The sequence below is a fragment of the Callorhinchus milii genome, unplaced genomic scaffold (assembly GCF_018977255.1).
Source record: "Callorhinchus milii isolate IMCB2004 unplaced genomic scaffold, IMCB_Cmil_1.0 Scaffold5, whole genome shotgun sequence".
Taxonomy (NCBI): Eukaryota; Metazoa; Chordata; class Chondrichthyes; order Chimaeriformes; family Callorhinchidae; genus Callorhinchus; species Callorhinchus milii.
The window spans coordinates 41,842,779-41,867,509 of record NW_024704746.1 but is presented as its reverse complement, the minus strand read 5'-3'; the positions used below and the strand labels follow the sequence as shown (position 1 = coordinate 41,867,509).

At 38.7% G+C, this 24,731-nt stretch overlaps 1 protein-coding gene across 4 annotated transcripts in view; it reads right to left on the bottom strand.

Moving 5' to 3' along the window:
- Positions 1 to 24,731, bottom strand: part of foxp2 (forkhead box P2) — a 344,421-nt gene that overhangs the window by 2,942 nt on the left and 316,748 nt on the right. For 3 of the 4 annotated variants that reach the window (XM_042335911.1, XM_042335910.1, XM_042335912.1), the window contains 8 exons: positions 23,540 to 23,623; positions 18,437 to 18,638; positions 17,233 to 17,309; positions 16,999 to 17,100; positions 14,095 to 14,216; positions 12,812 to 12,881; positions 7,086 to 7,249; positions 2,704 to 2,796 (listed from right to left, as the gene is read on the bottom strand). In XM_042335911.1, coding sequence (XP_042191845.1) covers positions 2,704 to 2,796; positions 7,086 to 7,249; positions 12,812 to 12,881; positions 14,095 to 14,216; positions 16,999 to 17,100; positions 17,233 to 17,309; positions 18,437 to 18,638; positions 23,540 to 23,623 — 914 coding nt within the window. The remainder of the gene's footprint in view (positions 1 to 2,703; positions 2,797 to 7,085; positions 7,250 to 12,811; positions 12,882 to 14,094; positions 14,217 to 16,998; positions 17,101 to 17,232; positions 17,310 to 18,436; positions 18,639 to 23,539; positions 23,624 to 24,731) is intronic. The other variant, XM_042335913.1, reaches the window with a different exon arrangement.

The following is a 24,731-nucleotide window of genomic DNA, read 5'->3' as shown; positions in this document are numbered from 1 at the left end:
TGGGTGTATTAGTGCTTGTGTTGCTCAATTTCCAAACACAAGGTTTCCAGCTTGTGTCCCAGGGCTGTCTATCACTCAGACATGTTAGCTTTAGGTAGTCATGTTTTACACAGTCCAAGGCTAGGTTGCTGGATGAAGTATGAGCGACAGTATGTGGGAACTAGGACCTCAGGAGAGGGGAATCCCTGACAGAATCTGTCTACCTGGCCTACTTGGAACAAGCCTTCTGCTGGATTATTGTAAGGCAACATTGACACTGAGACGGAAAAGCAGGAAGCCCAGGTCTCACACGCTTCCGACCACACAATATGTAAGTGGTGTAATGTACAAGAAAATGAGACGACATGCCACCTTCACACAAACTCGTAAGACACACGGGAAATTTCATGCATCAAAATGAAAGACAATTAATATTACGATACTAACGTTCTTGCCAATGCAATAAAGGCATTATGTTTGGATGGGGTGGTGGGGGAAGGGAAACTCATGTGTCTAAGCCAAAAATAGTTTACCCTGAGCGGATGATAAAATAAATTTGACCATTGAAACACCTTTTAAAATCAAAATGACACAGAATTAAGGATCAAATTTAAAATTGTTTGGAATTCGTTCCTATTTATTGATTTATTGATTGCACATCTATGTTGTTTCAGCAGGGAGAATTTATGGGATCATCAAGGGAACTGTATCGGAGAAGTTACTGACCATCCCACCCATCAAGGTTTGGATGGAGGCAGAAGATTTTCTGCCCTCAAGTAAAGAGATTATTCCTACTGTGATAAAAATAGCATTCATAATCAAAATGTTTTGGAAGATGGAAAAAAATGACAAATGAATGTTTGTTATTTTAGCAGGATTTTGCTGCTGCATTTAATGTTAACCAACATTAAGAGTGCTTCAAAGCTTAGATTTCCAACAAGCCTTAAAAAAAATGCTCTCACAGTTAAGGTTTGAAAAATTAACAAGTTCAGACAATCATATAAATTCCTTGGTTATTTACTGGTTCTATACTCATTGAAACAAATACTTCATGCAAATAGAAGCTGGAAATGTCATTATGAGGAACAGTTCATACAGCTTGCTCATGCATTTCGCCAAATAGACTTTTATACAACATCTAACCTGTTCTGTGGGGTGCCTAATAAGCGTTTCTATGTGAACAATGCCTTGGATTAAGCCTTTAAAATATGCAAAGATTGTTTTTCCAATTATACAAACCCCAATAATTTCCCATATATTAGTGCTCATCATGCAATGTATAAATTAATCAAATGCAATATAAATGTTAAAAAAATGCCATTTTAGATAGTATTTATACTGACAGGAACATAGAAAATTCTACACAAATGACATTATTCCTGAATCTAAAACATCGCAAAGCTTATCATACAACCTGTTCTGTGTGGAATCTACCTAGCATTTCTAAGTGTCAATGTCTTGGATTAAATTTCTTAAATATGCGTTTGACGAGTAGTCTCAATATTTGTTCCCTAAAATTATTTTTCATTTTGCATTCTTTTTTTTAACTAGGAGGCACCAAACCACCGTTAAGATCCTTGAATTTTTAATAACCTTTAATGTTGTTGGCTCGTGTTTAAAATTTGTGCTGTTAGAATTTGCTCATAATGCACATATTACATTAACCTCATATTTGGGATGAAAATATTATTCAATATTGATTTTTAGGTTTCTCCCTGTGGTGTGCGTGCTCCAACTGTTCACCAAGACTGAATGCACTTTCACTTGTAAAGTAGAGGGTTTAGAAAAGAGGATTTATGGGGAAATTATGGGCAATTGTCTATTTCACACAAGGATGTGCTTGGCAACTGTATCCTGAAACCCCCCCCATCCTCAGCATTTGACAAAGTGTATTTTATTGTTATTGTGTAACCTGGGTGGTAGTGGGGAATGGGGAGGGAGAAGAAGTAATATTTTGAAAGAAAAGTTTGGATTTTTGTATTTGAATTATTACACCATTAGTTTCATGTTCTATTGCCTCCTGGGTTCCCAAGTTCTCTTCCTCAACATTGTGCTTAAGTTTGCCCCTCCTTGTAGCCCACTCCACTATACCTCGGAATACTCCTCTCTCTCTCTCTCTCTCTCTCTCTCTCTCACTGATAAGGAAACTACACTACATGTCAACAAAATAGTTTTATCATGAGCATTATGCAGAGGATCAAATATAGAAAGATGGCAGATTATTTTTCTTAACTTAAATCTTTTTTGGGGTAATTAAGGACAATTATTCCAAAAAAAATTGTATCCACAGCATTACACAAAACTGCTGGAGGAATGATATCCAAGGAAAATGGGAAATCTATATCAACCCCAAACCAAAGTCTACATGACACATACCTCTGCAATTACCGCCCCCCCACTGAGTATTACTCTGTATTTAAAGGTGGGTTTTTGATTTCAGCTCAGGACACTGACTTCCATTGCTTTATCCACCAATTTAACCTGTACTATGATGCAAAGTTCCACAAATCAGCACATCATTATATTAAATTCCACATCTCATATGAAATATTTCTCCTTTGTCAGTGATGAGTAGCTGGGACAGATACTGGAGAGCTACTGAAAAAATATAATGATGGAGCTTAATCAACAGTCTTTGAAACCTCCTCCAGATGCATTATTCACCCATCTAACCGGTATAACAATACAGTGTAAGCCGCTTATAGCAGACTGATCGGTGCATACCTGATTTGTCCGGTATGTCCGATGTCCGTTGTAACCGGCCGGAAGTATCGGGTCGGGTCGGGGAAAGCATATTCAAATAATCTGTACCCTCGGCTGAAAGAAGATAATCAGCAAGCCTTTTATGGAACTTCTTGAAATTCAGATTTAATCTGCCCTATCTCCTGCTCAAAATGCAGCAAGGAACCTCTGTCGGTAAGTGCAGTTAAGATTGAATCCATTTTCAAAGGCTAACCCTCCTTAAGGTGCTCCAACTCATATCCCAGATTCGTTTTGCTTTTCATCTCACGGCGCTAAGCACTGCGTTTCCTATTTTCTACTAAATTTTTTTGCGTGAAAAGATTGGAGAGTCACAGCGGGGGCTATTCGCAAGTCGTGGCAGACGTGCTCGGCTCACGGTTTGTCTGTTCCTTGTTCAGATAAGCCGATGAATCATGTGCACGCTTTAACATAGTTTGGTTTGAGCAGACGCGGTTTACCCGAATGTCCGGACAAAACGTGTCCACTGTGAATGGGGTATACACTTCACCTAAGAGCAATTGCGGAACACTGAAATAAACGTTTGTGACAATTGTTTCTAAACAGCGTAAGCCAGAAAGGAATCTTAGCTTTTTAAAAGTGTTAGTTGCTGCATTTATGCTAACTGTAAAATCTCTTCAATCCACGACTGTTTGTGGGACACTGCTATGCGCAATTGGCTGCCGCGTTTCGCCCACAAAATATACAGTCAGTTCACTTTACAGTATATTCTGTGAAGCATTTTGAAACGTCTAGAAGACTCAAAAAGTGCTATATCAAATGCAAGGGTTATTATTATTGTTATTATTTGGGTTTTAATGTATATCGATCTCTAATGGATTTCCTTAACAAGGAATCTATGTGAGGATCCCTCTGACAAATATACATCAATCACAGTAAAGTGGGGAGCAACGGTCCAAAAATAGATTGTGCCGGAGCAGAGCTCTTGTGAATAGGAGGAACATAGCCTTACAAAGCAACTTGTCAGACATCGATACTAGGATGATCCTTTGTCTTTATTCCAAAGCATCAAGGGTTAGTTTTTCTGGATTTCCACTTCCTACTTTTACTTTCAATTATTATGCAATCTTTCCTTTCCTTACTGTACATTTATCTATGAATCTTACTATACACCTTCATCCTGGATTACTGGACTGAAAACGTGCTTCATAAAACTAGTATGTATTACTGTATCACAACACCCACAAAGGTTGCTCTTTGAATATGATCATCAAATGCCAATTTTTTTTCTTTATTCAAGTTTTTTTTTAAATGTTTCTACCTTCGCTAACGGGTACCACTCAGAATCAAAAGGAAGCAGATAACTTAGCAATTTGACCCCAGGTCACTATCAATGCCACTCATAAGCTGGACTCAATCTTTCCGCTCTAACCCACTGCAGAAGAACTTAGCCCAGAAGTACCAACTCCAGTTGAGGTTGGACGTTGCTATGCGGAAACGTGGGAAGCAACCCACATCTTAAAATATTCTGCCACTCTACCTCGCAGTCCCTCTGCGCCCCCCTTCCCCCCCCACTCCACCTCCTTCAAGACCCTCCTCTTCGACAGTGCTTTCGATCACCCTGCTTCCCCCCTGCTCTCCACCCTTCCGAATCCTGACCCCCAGCTCGGGTCTGAAACACTGACTGCCCAGCGCCTTGGGACGTCCTCCCAACGTGAAGGCCGCTATACAAATGTAATTTTGTGGTGGTTGTTGTAAAACTATGTCACACAACGTGCTGAAGGCTTGACCTGCACATCCGTATTCAAAACGGATAATTGGCATTTATGTTGAGAGCACACTACAATTTGTCACTACAATTGCAAAGCTGTGTGATTTGCAATTCTGCTACATCATAACCTACTTAAACCTTACACTGCCAAAAGCTTTGTAGCATTCAGAGGACACTGGACTGGCTATTTGGTCGAAGTTATTAGTTTACAACTGTAACTTACGCTGATGCAAATCCTTATATTACAGGTATGTCAGCAATAGCTTTGTTACAAAAAATATATTAAGCTTACACGACTACAAGATGCATAACCCACACTATACAAAAATCTGAATACTGCACTCTTCAGTCAATCAACCCTGTGGACATGAAAGACTGAGTAATCTGCGCAATAGCCAGTGCCCATAAAACTATTAGCAGCCGGTTTCCGGCAGTGTATCACTTGACATCAAGGGGATCATTCACCTATTTGTGAAAATCAACAACAAATTTACATTTGTGTATACTTGCACCCTTCACGTTGGAAGCGTGTCCAAGGTGTTGGACAGTCCAGAGTTTGCACCCGAGCTGGGGGTGGGAGCCAGTGGATGGGGGCAAGGGGTGGGATGGGAGAAGATGACCAAAGGGCGAGGTGGAGGGACTCAGGCATGTAGTTCCAGAGAGTGGGGGCAAACAGGCCAAAAGCCTAACTGCCATTGATGTGGCAGATAGGGCGGCGGAAGTAAGCAGACTAGTGCCCGCTGAGTGGAGGGTTTGAGAAAGCAGAGGCAGGGTAGGGGGAGACCATGGAGGGGAGTAAGAGTATCAAAATAAAAATGTGGTTGCCTGTGGATTTCTTACCTCAATGATATGTTACTTATCTATTGAGATCAAGTAGGTATTTTAGGTATTAGTTAGTGTGTACTTTTAAAATCAGAGGATGCTAAACCGACATGGCTTATGTTTGTGGTCAAAGAATTATATTTAGAAAGGTGCATTTATTCTATGAGGCAGTCTGCTCTGTATAAACCCGCAGTGATTTTAAAGCCAAACTTCTTTTTCCCGTTCTTTCATTTGCAGGAAAACCCTGTTCTGTTTATTACCAATATTATTATTGTGCACTCCTGGGAATATACTGCAGGGGAATGCACACTTTCAGAGTTATAGCTACTGTTCTCACCTTTCAATTCTACTGCGTTAATTATCAATCCAACCAGGTTCTTTGGAAATTTGAGGGACTGGAACTCAACTCCGTACTGTAGGACATGGGTACATAGAGTCCCAGGATTTCACAGACACACAGACATTAACATCACACTAACACAAACCACATGCATTAGATCTATAACCACCCCCCACCACCACCACACACACACACAAACACACACACACACACGTTCCAAAATACAACTGGTGCTGTTTGGGAGAACTGGGATGAGAAAAACTCTTCCTGAAGAAAAAATTTGCTTTACCTCCTGGTATTTTATCATACATGGCATGGGGTCAGGGCATTGACCGTACTTTCGGCCAAGAAATGATGCAAGGATAAAATGTCCATAAAATTTACCACTGTGGCAATCTGGTCACATTATGCTTTTAAATCCTTGTGAAGGATTAATTTATCAAAAAATCAGTGTTTCTACACATTGTATTTTGTAAAAAAAAATATATATTATACTTATTGCTCTTGGAACATATAACCTGAATCAACCAAAAATAATTGTATGAACACATTACACACTTAGCCAGGGGTACATATTCTCTTCAACCGTGCCTTCAGCTCCCCTCTCGACTCTCTACCCCTTCCTCGCTTCCTCCCTTCCCTCCCTTTACCCTGACCATTTGCCCCCTGCTCAGGTCCCGACCCAACTGTCCAGCGCCTTGGGACGTCCTCCCGACGTGAAAGGCGCTCTATAAATGCAATCTTGTTGTTGTACATTGTACATTACAATGTACAAAAAGCTAAATTAACTTTTATCACTCCTGTAGCAGGGAGCCTACCATACAGTACATCGAGTTTAGTTCTTTAAATAAATGTTAAACCTGGGTTATGTGAAATGGTTAGTATTTCTGCAGCAATAAATACTTGGTATTTCAACTTCAACACTGCACCATAAAGGTTGCAATATTCTATAAAAAAGAGGGCCTTGTATTGCTACCGTGACCATTTAAAGGGAATCCTCTGAACAATCTCACCAACTGGAGTCAGTAAACAAAGAATGGCCACACATTTGACATCACTGATTAGGGCCAGGCTTTTCAAAGCTTTATGCATATTTCTGAAACCCACAGAACATAAATTTTTAATGATCTCACTCTCACTGCTCCATTAAAAGATGGTCTAGAAAAGATTTTAACATAATCAATCACATAGTTAGCTACAAAATATTAACTGGAACAGTAGCCTTTTGCATAAAACATACCATATAAAACCCTCCAACGCCGGGCTGCCGGTAATTAAAGTTGCATATGTAATCACTTCTGGTCATGCACTAGAATTTTTGACATAGACAACAAGATGTAAAACATTTTGCTGGCCTATATATAGATAGCGGGATGAAGCCAGCCTCCCCGTTTACGCTTTTAATGTTAAGCCACTAAAATACTTCTTTGTGCCTGCCAACAAGACTAGCACATAGGTGTCACCGATGCTTACATATGTTGCTGCGGAGAACATCCTGGGCTGGTATTCCCATTGCTGTCGAGGTGATCCAATGAACCGTTGAGGTCTTCATGGGTTGCCTGCAGTAAGCCACTGGAGGTGGTGTTTATCAGGCTTGGGTTACTAAGCAAAGGTAAACTGCTCTCCGCAAGTGCAGCCTGACAAAAATAAACATAAAATAATTGATGAACGTAATTGTTTCACATCCACATTTAGGGTGACAGATTTTACAAGCTTCATTAGAGCCGTGTCTTGTTTAAAAATTAAATAATGATAGATTACTGTATGAATATTGACAATATATTATAATCAAATACAATTCTTTTATTAAATATTGAAGGTGGCCCAAATTAAATCTTTTTAATATTTATTTGTAACCCTTTGTTACAAATATGTTGTGAATATGATAAATGACCAACCACCTCATTGACACAGTATCCTTGTAACTGCTTTCAATATTTCAACAGAGATCCCTTTGAAAAAGGTATAGTATTTAACACTTAGACTGTGGGCAAGTCGAGAGAAATCCTGTATTCCTGAGCTAAGCAAAACATTTCAGCTCAGGCAATGTAATTCTGAACAATATGTTAATTTTTATACATATTAAAGCTATTCAAATAATCAAGAGTTATTACTTGCAATAAACTTGCTACTACCTGTATTGACTCTGAACTACTAAAATAGTTTTACTTTTCACGAAAAAATAATCTTACTCTCTCTCTCAGACCGTCAACAATTTACTTTCCATCGCCATGGGACGTCCTCCCGATGTGAAAGGCACTCTATAAATGTAATTTTGTTGTTGTTGTTGTTCTTCATCTCTGTGTTCACCTTTAATTACCTTAGCCATCACATTTGTCCTTTCTGCTCAATTCCTAATTTTGTCTTGCCTTGGTTGCCAGAGACATTAGAAGTGGTAAATTGTCTGGTTTCCATCTATTTTTTAAGGGTGGCAGTAAGCTTATTTGAGAAATGGGAATTCAGCTGGCACAGGCCTGCTGCACATCCCCTGATCCTTCCGGACCACCATTAGGGGTCGTGTCTTCAGCGACTGTACTCCTAATAGCTGGAATTCCCCGTCTCAATCCCCCCTCTTTATCTATCTTTAAGTCCCATTTGATTTCTCCCTCCCTTCTTGCTAACCATGCCACCGTACAGCACTCTAAGACGTTATCCTATGTGAAGGGTGCTATATAAATGCAAGTTGCCGTTGTTGTTCACCCGTTGAAAACAGCTTTAAATGTCTGCTCACCAGTGAGCTCAGACTCTAAAGATTCAACCAGGTCAATTGGCACATTTTTTATGCATGAAAATCAGAAAGTAATCTGCTGATAAACACATCACTGATGAGTGTGTTCATTAATGCTATGACAAGAATAAGGTTAAGATGAGAAACTGAAAAAAAAACCCACTGCTGCTCTTTCATTTCTCCACAACGGTGGAATCATTCAAAGTGCTAGACATTTCATAGAATCACAGAAAATGTACAGCACGTTATTTGACTTATGTCTTTCAGACACTACTCATCCCAGTCACATTAACTTATACCATATATGTGTTGCCTCCATTGTCACCAAAAATGACTGGAAATTGATATTAAAAGTTATACAATATCACACAAGCTGCATTGCTGGTGTACTTGCCCTCCAACTTGTTTTATTTATGCTTTGGTGATCACTCCAGCCGTTCACCAACTAGACATTGCTATTATTGATATTAATCTTTTATTTACCAGAAGGCTGAAGGATTAGATTTTTTTTCTCCTTAAAATACAGGGACCCTGTCAGACGATTCGTAATGAGATCGCCACTGTGGCTTGTGTACTGTAATATGCTTGGGCAGAGCGATCCTCAAACACATACAGCGAGAAGATGTCATTTGAGAGCTCACATGAGCTATTTGCTCAACTCCACATGCGACTCACAAAGAAGTCTCAGGTTTCAGCACCTCCCAAAAAACTACATTCAAACCCTTTTTGTACACCAGTCTGTAAAACAGTACAGAATTCCATCCTGTTGCCTTGTTGCACTAAATCATTTATCCTCTTTGTTCTTCTTGGGTTTATAATCTCACGGCTCAAATCTTGTGACCCTTTTTGTTGTAGAATTCTGTATTGCCCCTCCATGCTTGTCACTGTGGGTCTTACACACCGTTCGGGGTTAGATTAAACCCTCCCTAATTAAACAGGGAGGTAAACCGTTAAGAAGGGGCATCACTGAACAATTTTGTTTTGCATGGAGTAACTCAGTGGGATGTATTTACATTGATTGTTTGTCAGATGGGTATTCATGTAAACATCTGACAAACTCATCTCATCAAATGGGTTTGTCAGATGTCAGGATCAGCAGCATCTATCCTCCTGAAGCAGCAGTTACAAACAACACGCTGTAGTTTACTGCGAGTATGTTTATTAAGAACCTTTCACTTTAGTTTGTCTCACGGGACATCTCCTCCGCAGGAACAGTCTCTGGTGGTTTTCTGATGCTTTTGAGAAACCAATTGGATCTAGTGAAACCTCGAAGCTCCATACCCCTTCCTTCCCCGTGAATCTTCTCAACCACATTTCAACCTTTCAGCTTTTGATCACTTATCACACCGCCTGTTTGGTAGATGTTATTACATGCTCAAAACTGCTGAAGTTACGAATAGTTTTGATCATTATATAGCAATACATAGCAAATATCTCCCAAGTCTACTAAAATGGCAACTAGCTCTTTGGCAAAATATCTTTATAATAGCTTTCTTAACATTTAAAAATAGAGGTCTGAATCAACTAAAAAGGGTGACTATTTTCTGACTGAATGCAGTTCAGCCCAAGAACTGAATGTGTGGAAGAGCAATGCCTGATATTTGCTTCATTGCTTGTATCCAGTAACTCCTTTATTCTGATGAAGTCTCCATAAATCCAGACAAAAAGACCAATAGGTCAAAGTCATACCTGGATACTTTCAAGCTAGTAAATCTTTGTCATGACATACTCATCTCAATACTTGCGTCCTTATTGTCAAGGAGGCCAGCCGGATTTGGTTCTGGTGAGTTCATTTTACTGATAGGCAGATTCTACCTCCCCTATACATTCACTTAATGCAGACTCTGGAACTAACCATTATCTAATTTCAAAGTGAATCACATGCTGCGATGTTTACTGTACAAATGTGCTAGTGAAAGTCACGTAAACCTGGATTACCTTTTCTATGAGCTGAATTTTGAAACAAATCTGATGAAATTCTGAAACATTCATACCTTTTATGTTAATGTGCAGGGTATGGGGTGGTTGGATGGGTGAGATGGGTGATGAGCAAGAAGTTACCTACAAAGCTGCCCCCACTCTCTGGAACTCTATCCCAAAGTCCATCTGACCTGTCCACGCCCTCACTTCTCTCAAGACCTACCTCTTTGACTGAGCTTTCGGTCATCTTTCCCCTTACTCCTCCCACCCCCCACTACAAACCATCAGGCATCTTGGAACGTCCTCCTTATGTGAAAGGCACGATATGAACGTAAATTTGTATTGTACTGGAAAGTTAACATTCCAGTAAGTAATTGAAATGGTCTTTTTTTCTGCAATCAACTCCCTTTGCTTCTAAACCTCTCCATGTTACCAGTTGGTTTACGTTTCAAAGTTCACACAAGTTAAGTTTCCTCGTTTTACCTTTTTTGGTCTGAAGGTATCAGGCTGAGTGGGAAAATGAAAAGGAAAAAATAAGGACAATACACGTTGAACTTGCAATCTAGGCTGACACTCGAGTGCAGTGCTGGAGGAGTACTGCACTATTGGAGCTGCTGTTCTTGGGATAAGACAGAAAAAACAGGCATCGCCTGTGTGTTCCGGTGGACGTTAAATATACTATGGCACTATTCAAAAAGCATATGGAGCTTCTCCCAGTGTCCTGGCCAAGAATCTACCAAATAAAATTTGCTGCTTGTGGGACATTACTATGCACAAATTGGCTGTCGTGTAAGCGTGTATGGTATCTAGACTTCACAGTATATCCTGTGAAGCCCTTTGACAATGCCTCCCAACGTGAAAGCCGCTATATCACATGCTAGGATTGTTATGCAATGTGATAGCATTTTAATTGCTTGTATTCTTAATCGAGGTTTGTCTATGTCTTCTGCTCTCCTTGTACATCCAGTTTAGCCATCAATAAAATGTTGACACACTTAATGCCTTCATTGACAACTAGTTTATAAACAGCCTAAGTCTCACACAATGGTGATCACATAATTTTTATCTTCTACCCAAAAGCTTTGGTGAGAAATGTATTGTGTAAACTTATATCCAAATACACTAGTGACTTGTTCAAATTACACATTGTATGAATAATCCTTGCATTTGATATACTACCTTTCGCATCGGGGTGAAGTATCAGAGCGCTTTACAGGATTTACTGGAAAGTGTAGTGATTGTGTGTTTTTGCAGGTGAACATATATTAAAAAAACTGCAGCAAATTACGAGGATATTATTAACCAGCCAGTTTCTGGTAAGCATATCATTGTAAATATATACAGTCTGATTTATTATCATCTCTACCGATTTTATGATTAAAAAAACATTGTCCCCAATCCACCCCCACTCACAAATTCTTTCAATCCACATCATCGTAGCCAGGACAACGATGTGAGACTGTGAAACCTGCAAATCTCTCTACTGAAGCCATCAGTATCACTCCTTGCTTGACCTTTCATGAGACAAACTTGAATGAAGGGAGATGAGACCTTTTCGCAGTTAGTCTTCTCTTCTTCCTCCAGAACAACACTAGCTACAGTGTAAATGACAGGCACAAACTCAATTCTCCGAGTTGAAGGAACAATGTACTCTCAGTATAAATAGGTACTGAGCCACACACAAGTGTCTTTTTTTTTACTTAGAAAAGATAAGATAGCCCGAAGTCAGTGAATGCATTTCTAATTGTAAATTACTGGTATCAGCAACGTGACTGGCGATGTGACTGAGATGCGCAGTTTAAAATGTTAAGCTATTTTTCCTGTAAAGGTTGGTGTAATACTTGGGTTACCAAGCACCTATAATGAGAAAAGAAAAGTGAACCTTGGCAGCTGCTCTTTGAATACAAGGTTTGACTAGCAGCAGAAGCAAGTTCGAAATGCAAACCAATTTGTTTTCACTTCTGAGCTGGGCTTGTGCTGAATGGTTTAACCCCAATGGCAATTCCCTGCTGACTGTTCTTTAACTCCAAAGATCCTGATTCATGTTTTAACAAAGCAGCTCCTTGACTTTAAAGAATGACCAAAACTTTACCTCGAAATAAAAGTCATGACATTTTGCCTCCTGTGCATAAAAATTATATATTGTAATTAAACTTTAAATTTTTTTGCCATGAGCGCCTCATTCCCCAGCACTATGATGTGAAATCATTTATGACAGCTTAGATAAATATTAATGCATATCCACATGCATTTGCAGAGGCTGCCATCAATCTAGCATTTGATGCAAAGCTGGATATTCCAGAGTTTGCCACAGGGTGTCCCTCTTGCTTTTTAACCACATCAGAGACCAGTGGGGTTACAACAGAACCTGCGCTGCAAAATGAATGGCTTAATCCAATGTCAAAATTAAAGGTTGGAATGCACCAATTGTTAGTAGCATATGCATAATAATAATAATTTACTCTTCTGCAACAATACCAATAGTGAAATAAAAACTAGTAGGTGCACACTAAATGTTGTAGCAGAATAAGGATGGTGTTTTAATATTTACCTGCAAGCTTGCATTGAGAGCTGCTCCATACCCCAGGCTAGTAGGTATGTTTTTGACTAACGTCGGGCTTCTGAAAGTGAAAAGCAAAGAGATGTTGAATATTGGAAAGGCTGTTTGTTATGTTGCAGAATAACAGTGTAGCAGAATTGTCAGACAAAAGCATTGTTGAAATGGCAAATGTGACTGAAATGTCCCCTCCTCCTCTAAAAAAATTTTTTGCAACATGATTTACAAACCAACTCATTGACTTGCCATTTGTCTCGCTTACATTTTTGACCAAACAACATTCAATTTCTAATGCTGGCACAATTTTTTTTAGCCCCAGCACATATCAGATCTAAATGTAAAAATTAGAGGTCTTACTTGATAACCGCCCAATGTTCAAATTCTTTCAATTTGTTTGTTCCCCTCCTTAAATCTATTAGCTGAAGATGCTCTGAATGAACCTATCAGCGTGTTTTATTATCGATAATTAATTGAGCAAGTGCAGAATGAATGCACAAAAAAAACGAAGTACATCATCATCAAGATGAATGGGGCAGTTGCCTAACTAAGCGGTTTTGCAGCAAAGAAGTGTTTAGCTTCTCTTAATGCACCTGTGGCCTCTTTAAATTATTATACAAGGCTATTAATTATGCAGCCCAAGGAGAAAGAAATATGAACCATCCCAATCATCCTGATGGTGAATTAATTTGCAAAGCTAGTGCAATAAGCAAGCACGCGGTCTTACTGTAAGAAACGCTCATCAATACCCTCATCAGGAAGATATTTTCGAGGTCGGCCTCTTTACGAGTGCAGCAGACATTAAATGCTTCTTCATCAACAGTTCAAAAGGACCCAAACTCATCCTCTACTCTGACGAAAGTGCTTACGCAGTGACAAATTATTGCGATTGGGTCAGAAGCTATAGCCAAGCAAGAGCCAAAGCAGCAGAATGAGCAGAAAAAAGGGAAAGCATAAGTGTATAGTGGTTAAAAAGGAAGGGTGGGGGAAAATCAGCAACAGCAAATTACGACTTATAATTGCACACTGCAAGCAATGAAAGCACAGAACTTAAAAAAAATCGGCAGGTTCAGCAAGACCATAGAAGTAAAGCCTTACCTATCAAAGTGCATTAAATGTAGGCCCACTTCCACAGGAATCATCGCCAGACTGCACCCATCTACCTTTAAAGCTTACCCTCCAGCATTGTTGGCCCTTGTGGAAGGTTGCAGCTAGCATGGGATGTGTGGAATGATGTAACTGGGAGATAGCTAGCACAGTGAACAATGCTGAACACATACCCTGTTATCTTTTGTGACCTTCGCTTTTGGTATTCTATTTCGTCCACTGTCCACACTGCCCCTTTAACATTTTCTACTCGAACAAAACATTTGTGCAGACTAAGATTATGGCGTACTGCATTCTGAAGTAAAGCACAAAGAGAGAGAAGAGAATAAAAACAGAACGTTCAAGATTGTGTAACACACAAAAAGCAAGGAGCAATCGAAAGAAGATTTAATAAGAAACATATGAAGTTGCATTACTTCCTTTACTGTAACTCTTTACATTCCACAAATGCTTCAGTTTCTAACACTTTTTTGTTGATCAATTTTCTGGTTCGGAAAAAATTTCAGCATTTATTCTGTCAAGCAAAAAAAAAACTTCTTATGGCTTTAACTCTTTGTTCAAAGCCTTTTTTATAAAAAAATAGAATGGTAACATTGTTCAGAAATTGTACACTTTCGATGTTTTATATAAAAAAAAGCCATAAACACACAGATTAGTTCTCCTTTTGGGTTTGCTGTGAGCTATGTACTTTGAACAGCCATATGAATAGCAAAGCTGTACACCAATATCTGCCATTTGAACTGCCTGTGATAACAAAGCTCTCAAAGCTATTTTAATAATAGCTATGTCAGAACCTTCCTTTCCTGCTGCTGGTCTAAATTGCAATATCTGTACAAATTACAGTATCTTTGAAAATGCCAGCACAATTAGGTCAGGTCTGTTGTGTCCCTGATCAGCTCTTTAGGAGAGGGAGGGGGCAGTTAGAGATGATTGCGAGTCCAGTGGAATAACTTAGCAGCCAATCTTCCTCTGTAGTATGAAATGCAACCGAAACAACTTACAATGCCACTGTCACATATGTTACTGTCAAACAAAGCCTAATGCAAATAAGCTAAAAGCCACTCTTTTCAGTTCTATAATAATCAAATGACAGAGTTTTGTTTACTGTCTGTCAGGCGTGCTGACATTTTAAATGAATTCTATAAATTTCAATGCAAATCCAGTGGCTTCAAATAATATATGGTAATAAGGGGAAAAAAGAGTTTCCTCCTTTGGATTACTTATTGTTAATTACTGCTTTTCTGATAAAGTTGATATTTAAAAAATAACGTAGTCAAGCTGAGTTCTTGATTTAATGCTTCTAGATATGTTAACAAATTCACCGCAGTAATTTCTATACGGGTCACATCTAGCCCAAGATCATACAGGGCTCTATGCAGGCATAAGAAAACCGTGATCAATTGTAAACACATATTTTAATACTTCTATTAAATCTGATGGAATAACTAATGTGCAATTTTTCCACAAGATGAAGACAATTGCAAAGCAGTTGTCTTGGTCATGACTATTGTTCTAATTCTACAATTATTTCAGACTAACAAATATGATCAGCCTGTTGAGATTCTGTCTATATATTTCTGCCTTTTTCGTTTTTCTGTGTATTAGGTTTGCTTTGAGAAAGGGATCCTATAAAAAAGGCATAAGCAGATCTAGCATCTGACCTGAAAATCCATGGATTTGATTGATCTTAATGCCCATGGCTCTCAATATGATAATTTTAATATTAATGAGCAAATGAGCAGTTTTATTATGCATGCGGTATAGTTAGAACTAATAAGCTGTTCAGAATGAGTTTCACTGGATTCCCGAGCTGCAGTGATGAGACCAAGCTGAGATATTAAATCATCTTTCAGTCTGCATTCCCCCCAGTAAACCAAAGGACAAAACAATCACTAAGTGTTACTGTAATGAGTAATACCAAAGTGAAAATAAAAGGTATTGGAAGACAGTTTTTAAAAAAAAGTATATTTCAATCATTTTGCATTATGTTCCTTTAAAATTGTATCCTTTAAAGCACACCCTTTATACGTACAGTAATTCCACTCAGTTACAATCTCGTAAAATAACTAACAATTAGAAACAAAAATATACAACACCATTCGGAAACTGGAAGAGCTATTAGTCTTTTGCAGACGTCTTGGTCTCTGATGGTCTTTCAGAATAATCTGCATTCCAAATCCAAATTAATTCACTTCAGTAAATCTGGTACTCGAAAATGTTTAATATGCTGATGAGCACAGCACAAAAATGCTTGTAATGTAGATCTGGCTTCGACACCTCTATTCTTCACCACTACAAACATTTTCACTGATTGTGCCAAATGACTTGTGGCTAATTGATGCTTCATTCAGGTTTAAAACGAAAATATTAAAAAAAAGTGTATTCTGGATGCGTTCACTGTCTTTATCTGCTGAGCTGCCTCTTTTCTTAAAAAAAGGAAAGAGAAACATACTCTGAGCACCCAATTTTCTCTCTTGTAAGTGTAAGATAATGGATTTGTTTAGACAAGGATATGAATGAATTCTTTGTCTCAGTAAATAAACTGTGTTTCTGTTCTGACAGGATAATATTCACTTACTTTCCTTTAGTTCCAGCTGAGTGACCACAGCCCTGACTCCTGTGGCAGCTTCAGTCTGTGTGATGAGGTATGATGTGTACAAAAGGCACACACCAAGACAAAACCTACAGCTTCCATTTGTTGCACAAGGCAAACAGCCATTTTTCAAACTAATTAGCCAATAATATGTGAAAGTAAAAAGTAATGCGGTGCTACCAACAAAGGTGTGGATGATTGAGTGCTCACACTGTAATTAGAGTGTCAGGGCCTCACATCTCCACCAAGGAGAAGCTATTAATTGCACCAAATTAGAAAACGATATCAGAGGCAAAATTATTCTTTTCACTTGTCATTTCGAGAAAGGGAATTCATTCCATTCAAGAGCCCAAGTTTTTTTGGGGGGAAGAGAAAAAAAGACTGGAGTCTGATACTAATCTGCTCATGTCAAGTAAATAAATGTCCTCAGCCCTATCTGCAGGTATTGTGCCAGGCATCTTTTAAGTGCAGGTCAAGGAGTTACCTTCCAAGTTGCAGCGTTACGTCTGAAATAGGCAAATGTCCGTGTAAACCAGTTGTAGATTTCATTAAGTGTTAACTGCCTGTCACTTGATTCAATGATAGCCTGAAATAAAACGGGAAGAAGTGGCATTGAATGGCTGTTTACTGACAGGGTAGCGCGTTCTCTAGAAATATTAATTGAAGCAGTTAATTCATTCCAATCTAATAAGGCAAAGTTAATTTATTTTCCACTCACCTGCCTTATGAGAGTTGCATAAGTAAATGGAGGTCTAACATCTGCATTCTTATAAAACTCATAGTTTGGGGCAATTTCTAAAAAAAATGAAGAACATATCAACGGTCGACTCGCTAATGTTGTAACGCAATTTACAATTCAAAGTAGGAGTAAACGGTTTATTTTTCATGTGGCTGATTAAACAAACGAGGTGTACTGAAATGCGCTTTGCATAAAATGTACACAAATAGATCCACTTTCCCTCCCTCCCACAAGGTTTTTTGAGTAAAGCGCCCTCTTCCAATAGAGAACTCCAAACATGGCTGTCTGAAACACTTTTCTGCCATGAGCTGGCAGGTGGTGGGATTCACATGAGGTGAGACGTCAAAATTGTCTCCTCCCCAAGAACAAATGCCTTGCACTCCATTCTGTAAGCTCGGCTGAGAACTAACGTAACTTAGCCAATTGAGGCAGAAGGGCTCAAGTGTTAAACAGCTTTGGGACTTGAACTCTCAATCTCGTGGTTGGCAATCAAGCGCTCAGCCACTTGAACTATGGGACTGCAAAGTTTACACCATCCTTTTAAATAAATGCAAAGATTGTTGGCAAATAAATTTTACACAGGGTAATTTTCTAATATTTGGATATTTCACTGATAAAAGTTCCAAGACAATCATTTCTTTAGATGTTGTAGTCTGAATTTTGATAAGTGTAAGCAATTAGGTTTAACTGAGTGTTTGCTTATTTGAAGGTTTGCTGATCCATAATTGCATTGAACACAATGGTTTGCTAATGTAATCTTTTTTTAATGTGGTCATATAACAGTAGCATGCATTCCTTTACTCCTTTAATCAGTATTTCTGGCTTTAGGAATGTAAAAATGTTTTGGGGAAAAAAAACTGATACAAGTTTTGTTTGAACAGCTATTAAGTGTTTTAAAATTATTCCAATGATCACAAAGTCTTCCCCTATGTCCACAATGGTTTTTTTCAAATGCATTTGTTCAAAAGTACAGTAACTTGTTCTGTGGGGAATGACCATGTGTATAATATGAAAAAGGGAGTTTTAAATCAGTCTACTTTGATCAACAAGGGGGGTATTATAATCCTTCTGTAATCTTCACCGAACTATTACAAATTTAACCTGACTCCAAAGAACATCAATTTATTACATTTATTTGCCAGACAAAATGTCAGTGCCTTAAAGAATCTATTGAGGAACCTACCTGATGAAATGGGAATGTTGTACTTATCACTGTGTCTTCTTCGTATTGGTCCCACACTGTGCAAGCTGGCTGGGGTGATTACAGAGGGTCCTTGCGTGACTGGGGTAACTGGGGTTGTGGGTGTGGTGGGAGTCTGAGGTAAGCTCTGTGGGGAAGTCTCTGAAATGTTCTTCGACATTGTGACACTCGACACCAGATTCAGCTGAGGAGGCCCAAGAGGAGGAGGAGGAGCAGAGAAAGACAAGAGACAGGAGAAAGAAGGCTTTAAAAGGTTTGACAAATGAGAGTGGATTCACTTCTACAGCTGTGTTGCCACTAATAAGCAGCAAAGGAAGCAGCCAATCTCAACTAATTACAGGATGAAATTGTATCATAAGAACTCTAATTAGAGGATGCTGTTAGAGATTATCTAATGATCTGATACAACATTACTCAGGCCCAACTCATTTTAGCCTATTCTGACTCCACACACAAAAAATGTCTCTCGCTGGAAACGTGGTTACCAAGAATTCTACAGCCGTAATCGGTATCTTCTTGAAAGCCGAAAAAAGAAGTCAGGTTATCAAAGGGATCGAGTTCCTGCAAACATGGGTTGCGATGTGCTGCTGCTATTCCATCGCTGCTGCTGTTTTTTTTAAAACGCACACACATACACAGCCCCAAATCTCAGCTGAGAGGCTCTAGCCAGCTGGAAAATTTTACACTGACCTTTAGTCTCACTGCTAATTTGGTGGAATGGTAATGACATTACTACATATTCAAACAAAATTGTCTTAATTGCAAATTAGCCAGAGGAGGCTGAAAATTTTCAAATTAAATATGATTGTGGATTGGAGAGGGGAATGGAATTTCCTCACTAACAATCATTTGTGGCATGTGTTAACAAATATAATGAAATGTCAAGTTTGCCAATTCCTCTGGAAGTATCATTTTCAATTTATGATTACAGTGTCAGTTATTGCTGATGTACCCTGGATTGTCGGTGTCAGGGAAGGGAAGAAGAAAAAAGGAAAACAGGTCAGGTGAAAATGAACGCGAGCTACTTAACAGCGTGCCCTTCAACTATTCCTCCCAATAAAGCTCCGTTTTTCAGTACAAGAAATTCTGACATCAAACTCTGTCATATTTACCACACATCCAATGTCATAAATAGTATCCAATTAATGAAATTTACACCCATCTACTGGGTAAAAGATTTCTGCCAAATTCTTAAGTGATGCTCTTATTAGCTAATTTGTAGTCATTTTCAATCTATTCTGAAGGGTAATTTCTTGATCCAGGAAAACAGCAGTGTTAACTTGTAGCTGTACACATAAAACACGAGCGAGAGAGAAAAAAAAATTAGGAAATTGCAAATGACTAATTCAGACACATCTGTCTTTCTAAATGTTATGTATTCATCTATTTATAAACACCTTTTTTTCATTTAGAGAAGATTATGCAGTAACATTGATTGATCTTACTTTGTGGATTTGTTTTACACGTTTGGAGAGTACAGGAATTTGTCGAAGTAACAAAAATTAACATATGCAGCTAATTGTTCTGCATTCTTGGGCAGCAGCCAGGAGAAGCACATTGGCAGATAATAACAACGACTGGCACCCTGAAGGCATTCACAAATGCATCTGTTCCCAATAAACTACAAACTGTTTTTTTTCCCCCCACAATACCCGTGGCCTGCAGACTGAGGCGAAGAATCCAGTTATGCTTGTATGTAAATTTGGATGCAATTTAGCTTCCAACAATTCCAATCACATATCATAAATAATTGTCCAAATAAGAATGTTTTAAAAAATATCCGTTTTTCAAAAATAGCTCTCACTGAGCCCTCCTGCACAATGTTCCTGCAGCTACATATCCACGATATTCTTTGTTAAAATTTAATTGTTGTGCCATGTATTAACTCGGATGACAGAAAAATCATTTTGAGTTTAATAATACTTTTCACCTGCTGCTTTATGAAATGTGTTTGATACCGACAAGTCGCAGAATGAGTGATTTATTTTCAAAATGCAGGGAACAGACACAATATTATACACTAAAACAGTATTTGTCAAAAAAAACCAAAATCATTGGTGTTTACTGTGGGGCGATTTCTTTAACAGTATTCCCAAATAAATGACGTTGACTGTATGTCACACCAACTCACAGGAACTCCGCTCAGACCTAATCTACTTTCGGAGCGTGGGATCTGCAAGATAGCTCTGCACTTAAGTTACTGAAGGAGTCCCTACTCAGGTTCCTCACTAAGGAATCTGTTAAAAATCGCCACTTTATAGTCCTTAATTATCATTACATCTGCCATGTGTCTTATACTGTATTTGATTGCTATATTTACAGGTTACGATGATTTATTTTATCACCCAGTAATAACAAGCAGAACATGTTTGCAAGAACACAGTCGTGTTCTGATAAAATGGAATTTATTAAAGATAAATAAGGAAAAGCATGTAAAAGCTGGGATGAGCACTTAGCTACCTCAACTCATCTGAATATATTCAAGGTTGGGTGAAACTCATTATTCAGGACTTGCAGCCTTGATAACTTTGATTTTCATCCATCCATAGCATGGCCAAAAGGTACCATTTAATGAAGTACCATCCAGAGAGTAAATGGGGTCATATAATAGACAGTGCAGTTGCACCTTGTGTTCATGTACTGATAGCTGTTAAGGGTGCAGTGATGAACCAACAGAGCTCATTTCGCCTTGGTAATAAATTCATACTATTAATATTTATCAAATGTGTGGGCTGTCTCAACTGAGCCACTGCATATGAGGACATAAATCAGTACTATCATATCAATTATGGAGCTCCTTTTGTGCAGTATATAAATTTTAGAGATTTTTTTGTATGACGTTACTTGTTTTTTTCCCTCCCTTTTTAGCCATTTAAAGGCTAACAGTGTCATGTACCAAATTCGGGATAGCACAACATGTCCAGTGGGAAGATTTAAAAAAAACTGCACTTTCAATTCAACTTCCTCATCTAAGGATTCCCTATTAATTACCCATCATCAAATGCAATTAGCAGCTCTTTCATGTGTGGTTTATGTAATGTAATATTTCAGTTACATTATTCAAGTTCAGTTTTGGATTATAGGCTGAAGATCCTTTATTAGTGCAGAAGCTACTACACTGCTGGACTTTTACAAATTTACTGATTGAATAATTTATTTATAAAGAATGAGCTGCAGATTCCTGATGGATTTAATGGATAAGTATTCTATCTTTGGACTTTCTGCAGTATAGGATAAGAAACGAGGGGAAAAAAAACATTAATTCAAAGTGAGTGAGCAAAGCAGTGTTTTTAAACGAACACCTTTTGATTTTGTAATCTTTATTCGGTGAGCTGGGCACGCGTGAGATTCTCTTAATGTTATCTCTGTGTTATTTGATGAAAAGGTGGGACAAAACCTTACATTTCAAGGCAAAAAAAAAGGAACACAAGGTACACCGCAAAATAAATTTATAAAGGGAACTCCAAGCAGATAGTTCAACTGGTTGAGAGCTCAACTTTGAATCAGAATGCCACAGGTTCGAGTCCCCGGGCTGTCCGCCACTTTGAATACAGCTTCTTTAGCTGAGACTTTTTTCCAGTCATCCAGCTCGATCCGGCACTGCAGGATAGCGATTTCATTTCAGTCAGTGGAGAAAGTGACACTATCTGGCTCGCCCTGTGTAAATCGTGCACACTGGCTCATCAATCATAAAGCAACGCTGACAACGGCAGCGGAGGACGAGCAGGGCACAGACTGTCCCCTGTCCTGTACTGGAGGAGAGGCTTAGAATTGTAGAATCATAGACATTTACAGCACAGAAGGAGGCCATTTGGCCCATCGAGTGTGCACCGGCACTCAGAGCAAGCTGTACTTCTAATCTCACCTCCCAGCCTTATCCCCAAAACCCTCCAAGCCTCTGTCTTTCAAATACTGGTCTACTTTCCTCTTCAAACCCACAATGGACGATGCCTTGGCCACCTTACTTGGCAGGGCATTGCACATCCCAACAACTCACTGTGTGAAAAAAAATTCTCCTAAGGCAAGCCTGTGGCACCTTTCGGCAAAGGCAGAAATGTAGATAACACAATTGTAAGGACAGTTTTCCTTCCACTTATGGATGATTATTATCATTACTTGCACAATTTATCTTCCTGACCAGTCTCACGTTTGCATCTCAATGGAATGTGTTGAGTAAAGTATAATAATTTTTGCATTCGATATAGAGCCTTATCACGTCACTGAGACATCGCAAAGCACTTCGCAGGATCTTACTGTGAGGTGTAGTGACTGTGACTGTGTATTTTTTGCAGGCAAAATCATGTGGCAGCTAATTTGCACATAGCAATGTCCCACCAACAGCAATGAAGTGAACGTTCAATTTTATCTAAAATGACTTGTAAACTCATATCTCGTACCAACTTTCCAAAGGAATTTAAAATTGATGTTCAGCTTCTGAGAATAACAAATCATTTTTCCCTATGTTTGCCGAACAGGCATATTATTTACTGTACATTTCAACTGTAACACCTGAACAAAAAAAATAAAAGCTGACACCTGACAACTTTAGTGAAACATTGATTTTTAAACTCTTTACAAACCTGAGTTGATTAAAACCAAAATTGCACAAAAGGCATAATTGTTTAAATTTCATTGGTTCAGGTCATCATGTGTTTTTTGTACCATTTTCACAGACAGCAAATTCTAGTCCTTAGCCTGCAAGTGGCTCCATTCAGTATCTTGCTAGTAATGATACAGCTATATGGTGGTGCAATTGATGCCCAATAAAATTCTCCTCGCTGGCAGAGTGTATTTGTAACTCCATCAAAAATAAAATGTTCGAACATTTCGCCGGTGGTCTCAAGTCAGTTATTTGTCACAAGTGAAGTATATTACTTTGTTGGGTCTGAATGCTGAATGTCTATTTTATTTCAACAAAAAAAGCTATCTGGTAAAATTTTTCATAGCCACATTTACTGGTTCAGTATTGGAATAACTATACAGTATGGAAACTGTCATGACAATTGTTTATTTTTACAGTGTGTAATATTTCTTAAACACCCCCAGCTCCTCTCCGCTTGCATAGCGCGACAATATTAAACTCACAGGTTTCGGACATGGCTTGGGATCCGAGGGTCTCATGTGAAGGTGGGTCATCATTGCCTGAAGACGCTCACGTTCTTTAGAAAGCTGTTGTCAAAAAAAAGGACAGAAAATAAATCTCTTGAAAAACACAGACCAAATGACTGCGATGAATAGGTATTATTTTTTTAATTCATTACAGGATCGTGTCTGTTTCAGTCGAATGATTCTATTTGTAGCAGTTGAGGGTTTTATGGTCTTTTCTAAGAGGAAGAAAAGTCGCTTCTTAAGAAGTACTCATCTTTGTGGTAGTCTCCCTTGTGCTAAAAGGTCATAGAAAAACAAATAACACTTCATCTTTTTGTCAATAGGACTATTTAGGTCATACATGCTATGACAGTAACAAGTTACCAGGAACACAAATAAGTGGGCCCTTGGTGTCCTGGTAAAGTCCTGTGGACACTGTTAGGAGTGGACTAATGCCAGCAGCTGTGAAGAGGTGAAGGGTCCTCAAAGCGCTGTGCCTGCCAGGATCATCTACACGCTTCATCCTTTCCCTCTGAGGTCCAGTTACTGCCCCCTGCAATCTGCCATCATCAATCTAATTCAATAGAGTGACAGAGACCAGCCAGTGTGAAGCACTGATTTCAGTCACAGAGTGTGGATACACACTGCACTGGGTCTCATTACAATTGACGGACTTTACTTCCCGACTGGAGATTGCCTCTACAAACTAGACACAAGAAAAGCTATTAATTGGCCACTTTGAAAGTAGTACTTTCAGGTGAAGACACAGCTTCCTTCTATCCTAACACATGAATCAGCCAGTTTATTTTAAATTATAGTACAGCACTTCAAAAAATGACAGATTCCAAATAAGCCATTAGTGGGTACAGAATTAACTGCTTACAGAATTACACAAATTCATTTTCCTTTTAAGATTTGTGTTTTTTTTAATCAAACTGCGATGAAGTATTGTTTTATTGAAAAGAAATATCCTTGGGCAATACAGTATTATTTTTTAGCAAGGTTGCTGCTTCAATATACTATACAGTGGAGTGGAATTACACACTATACAAAGAGAAATTAAGGTGAGCGTCACCCTCTCAGAGAAGCTGAAAGATATTGCAGGGTATCAGTCTGAAACACCTACACACCCTTGAAATAGTTGGGTCATAGCCTGGCAGCATGCTATCTGCCTGCCTTCTTAATTGGG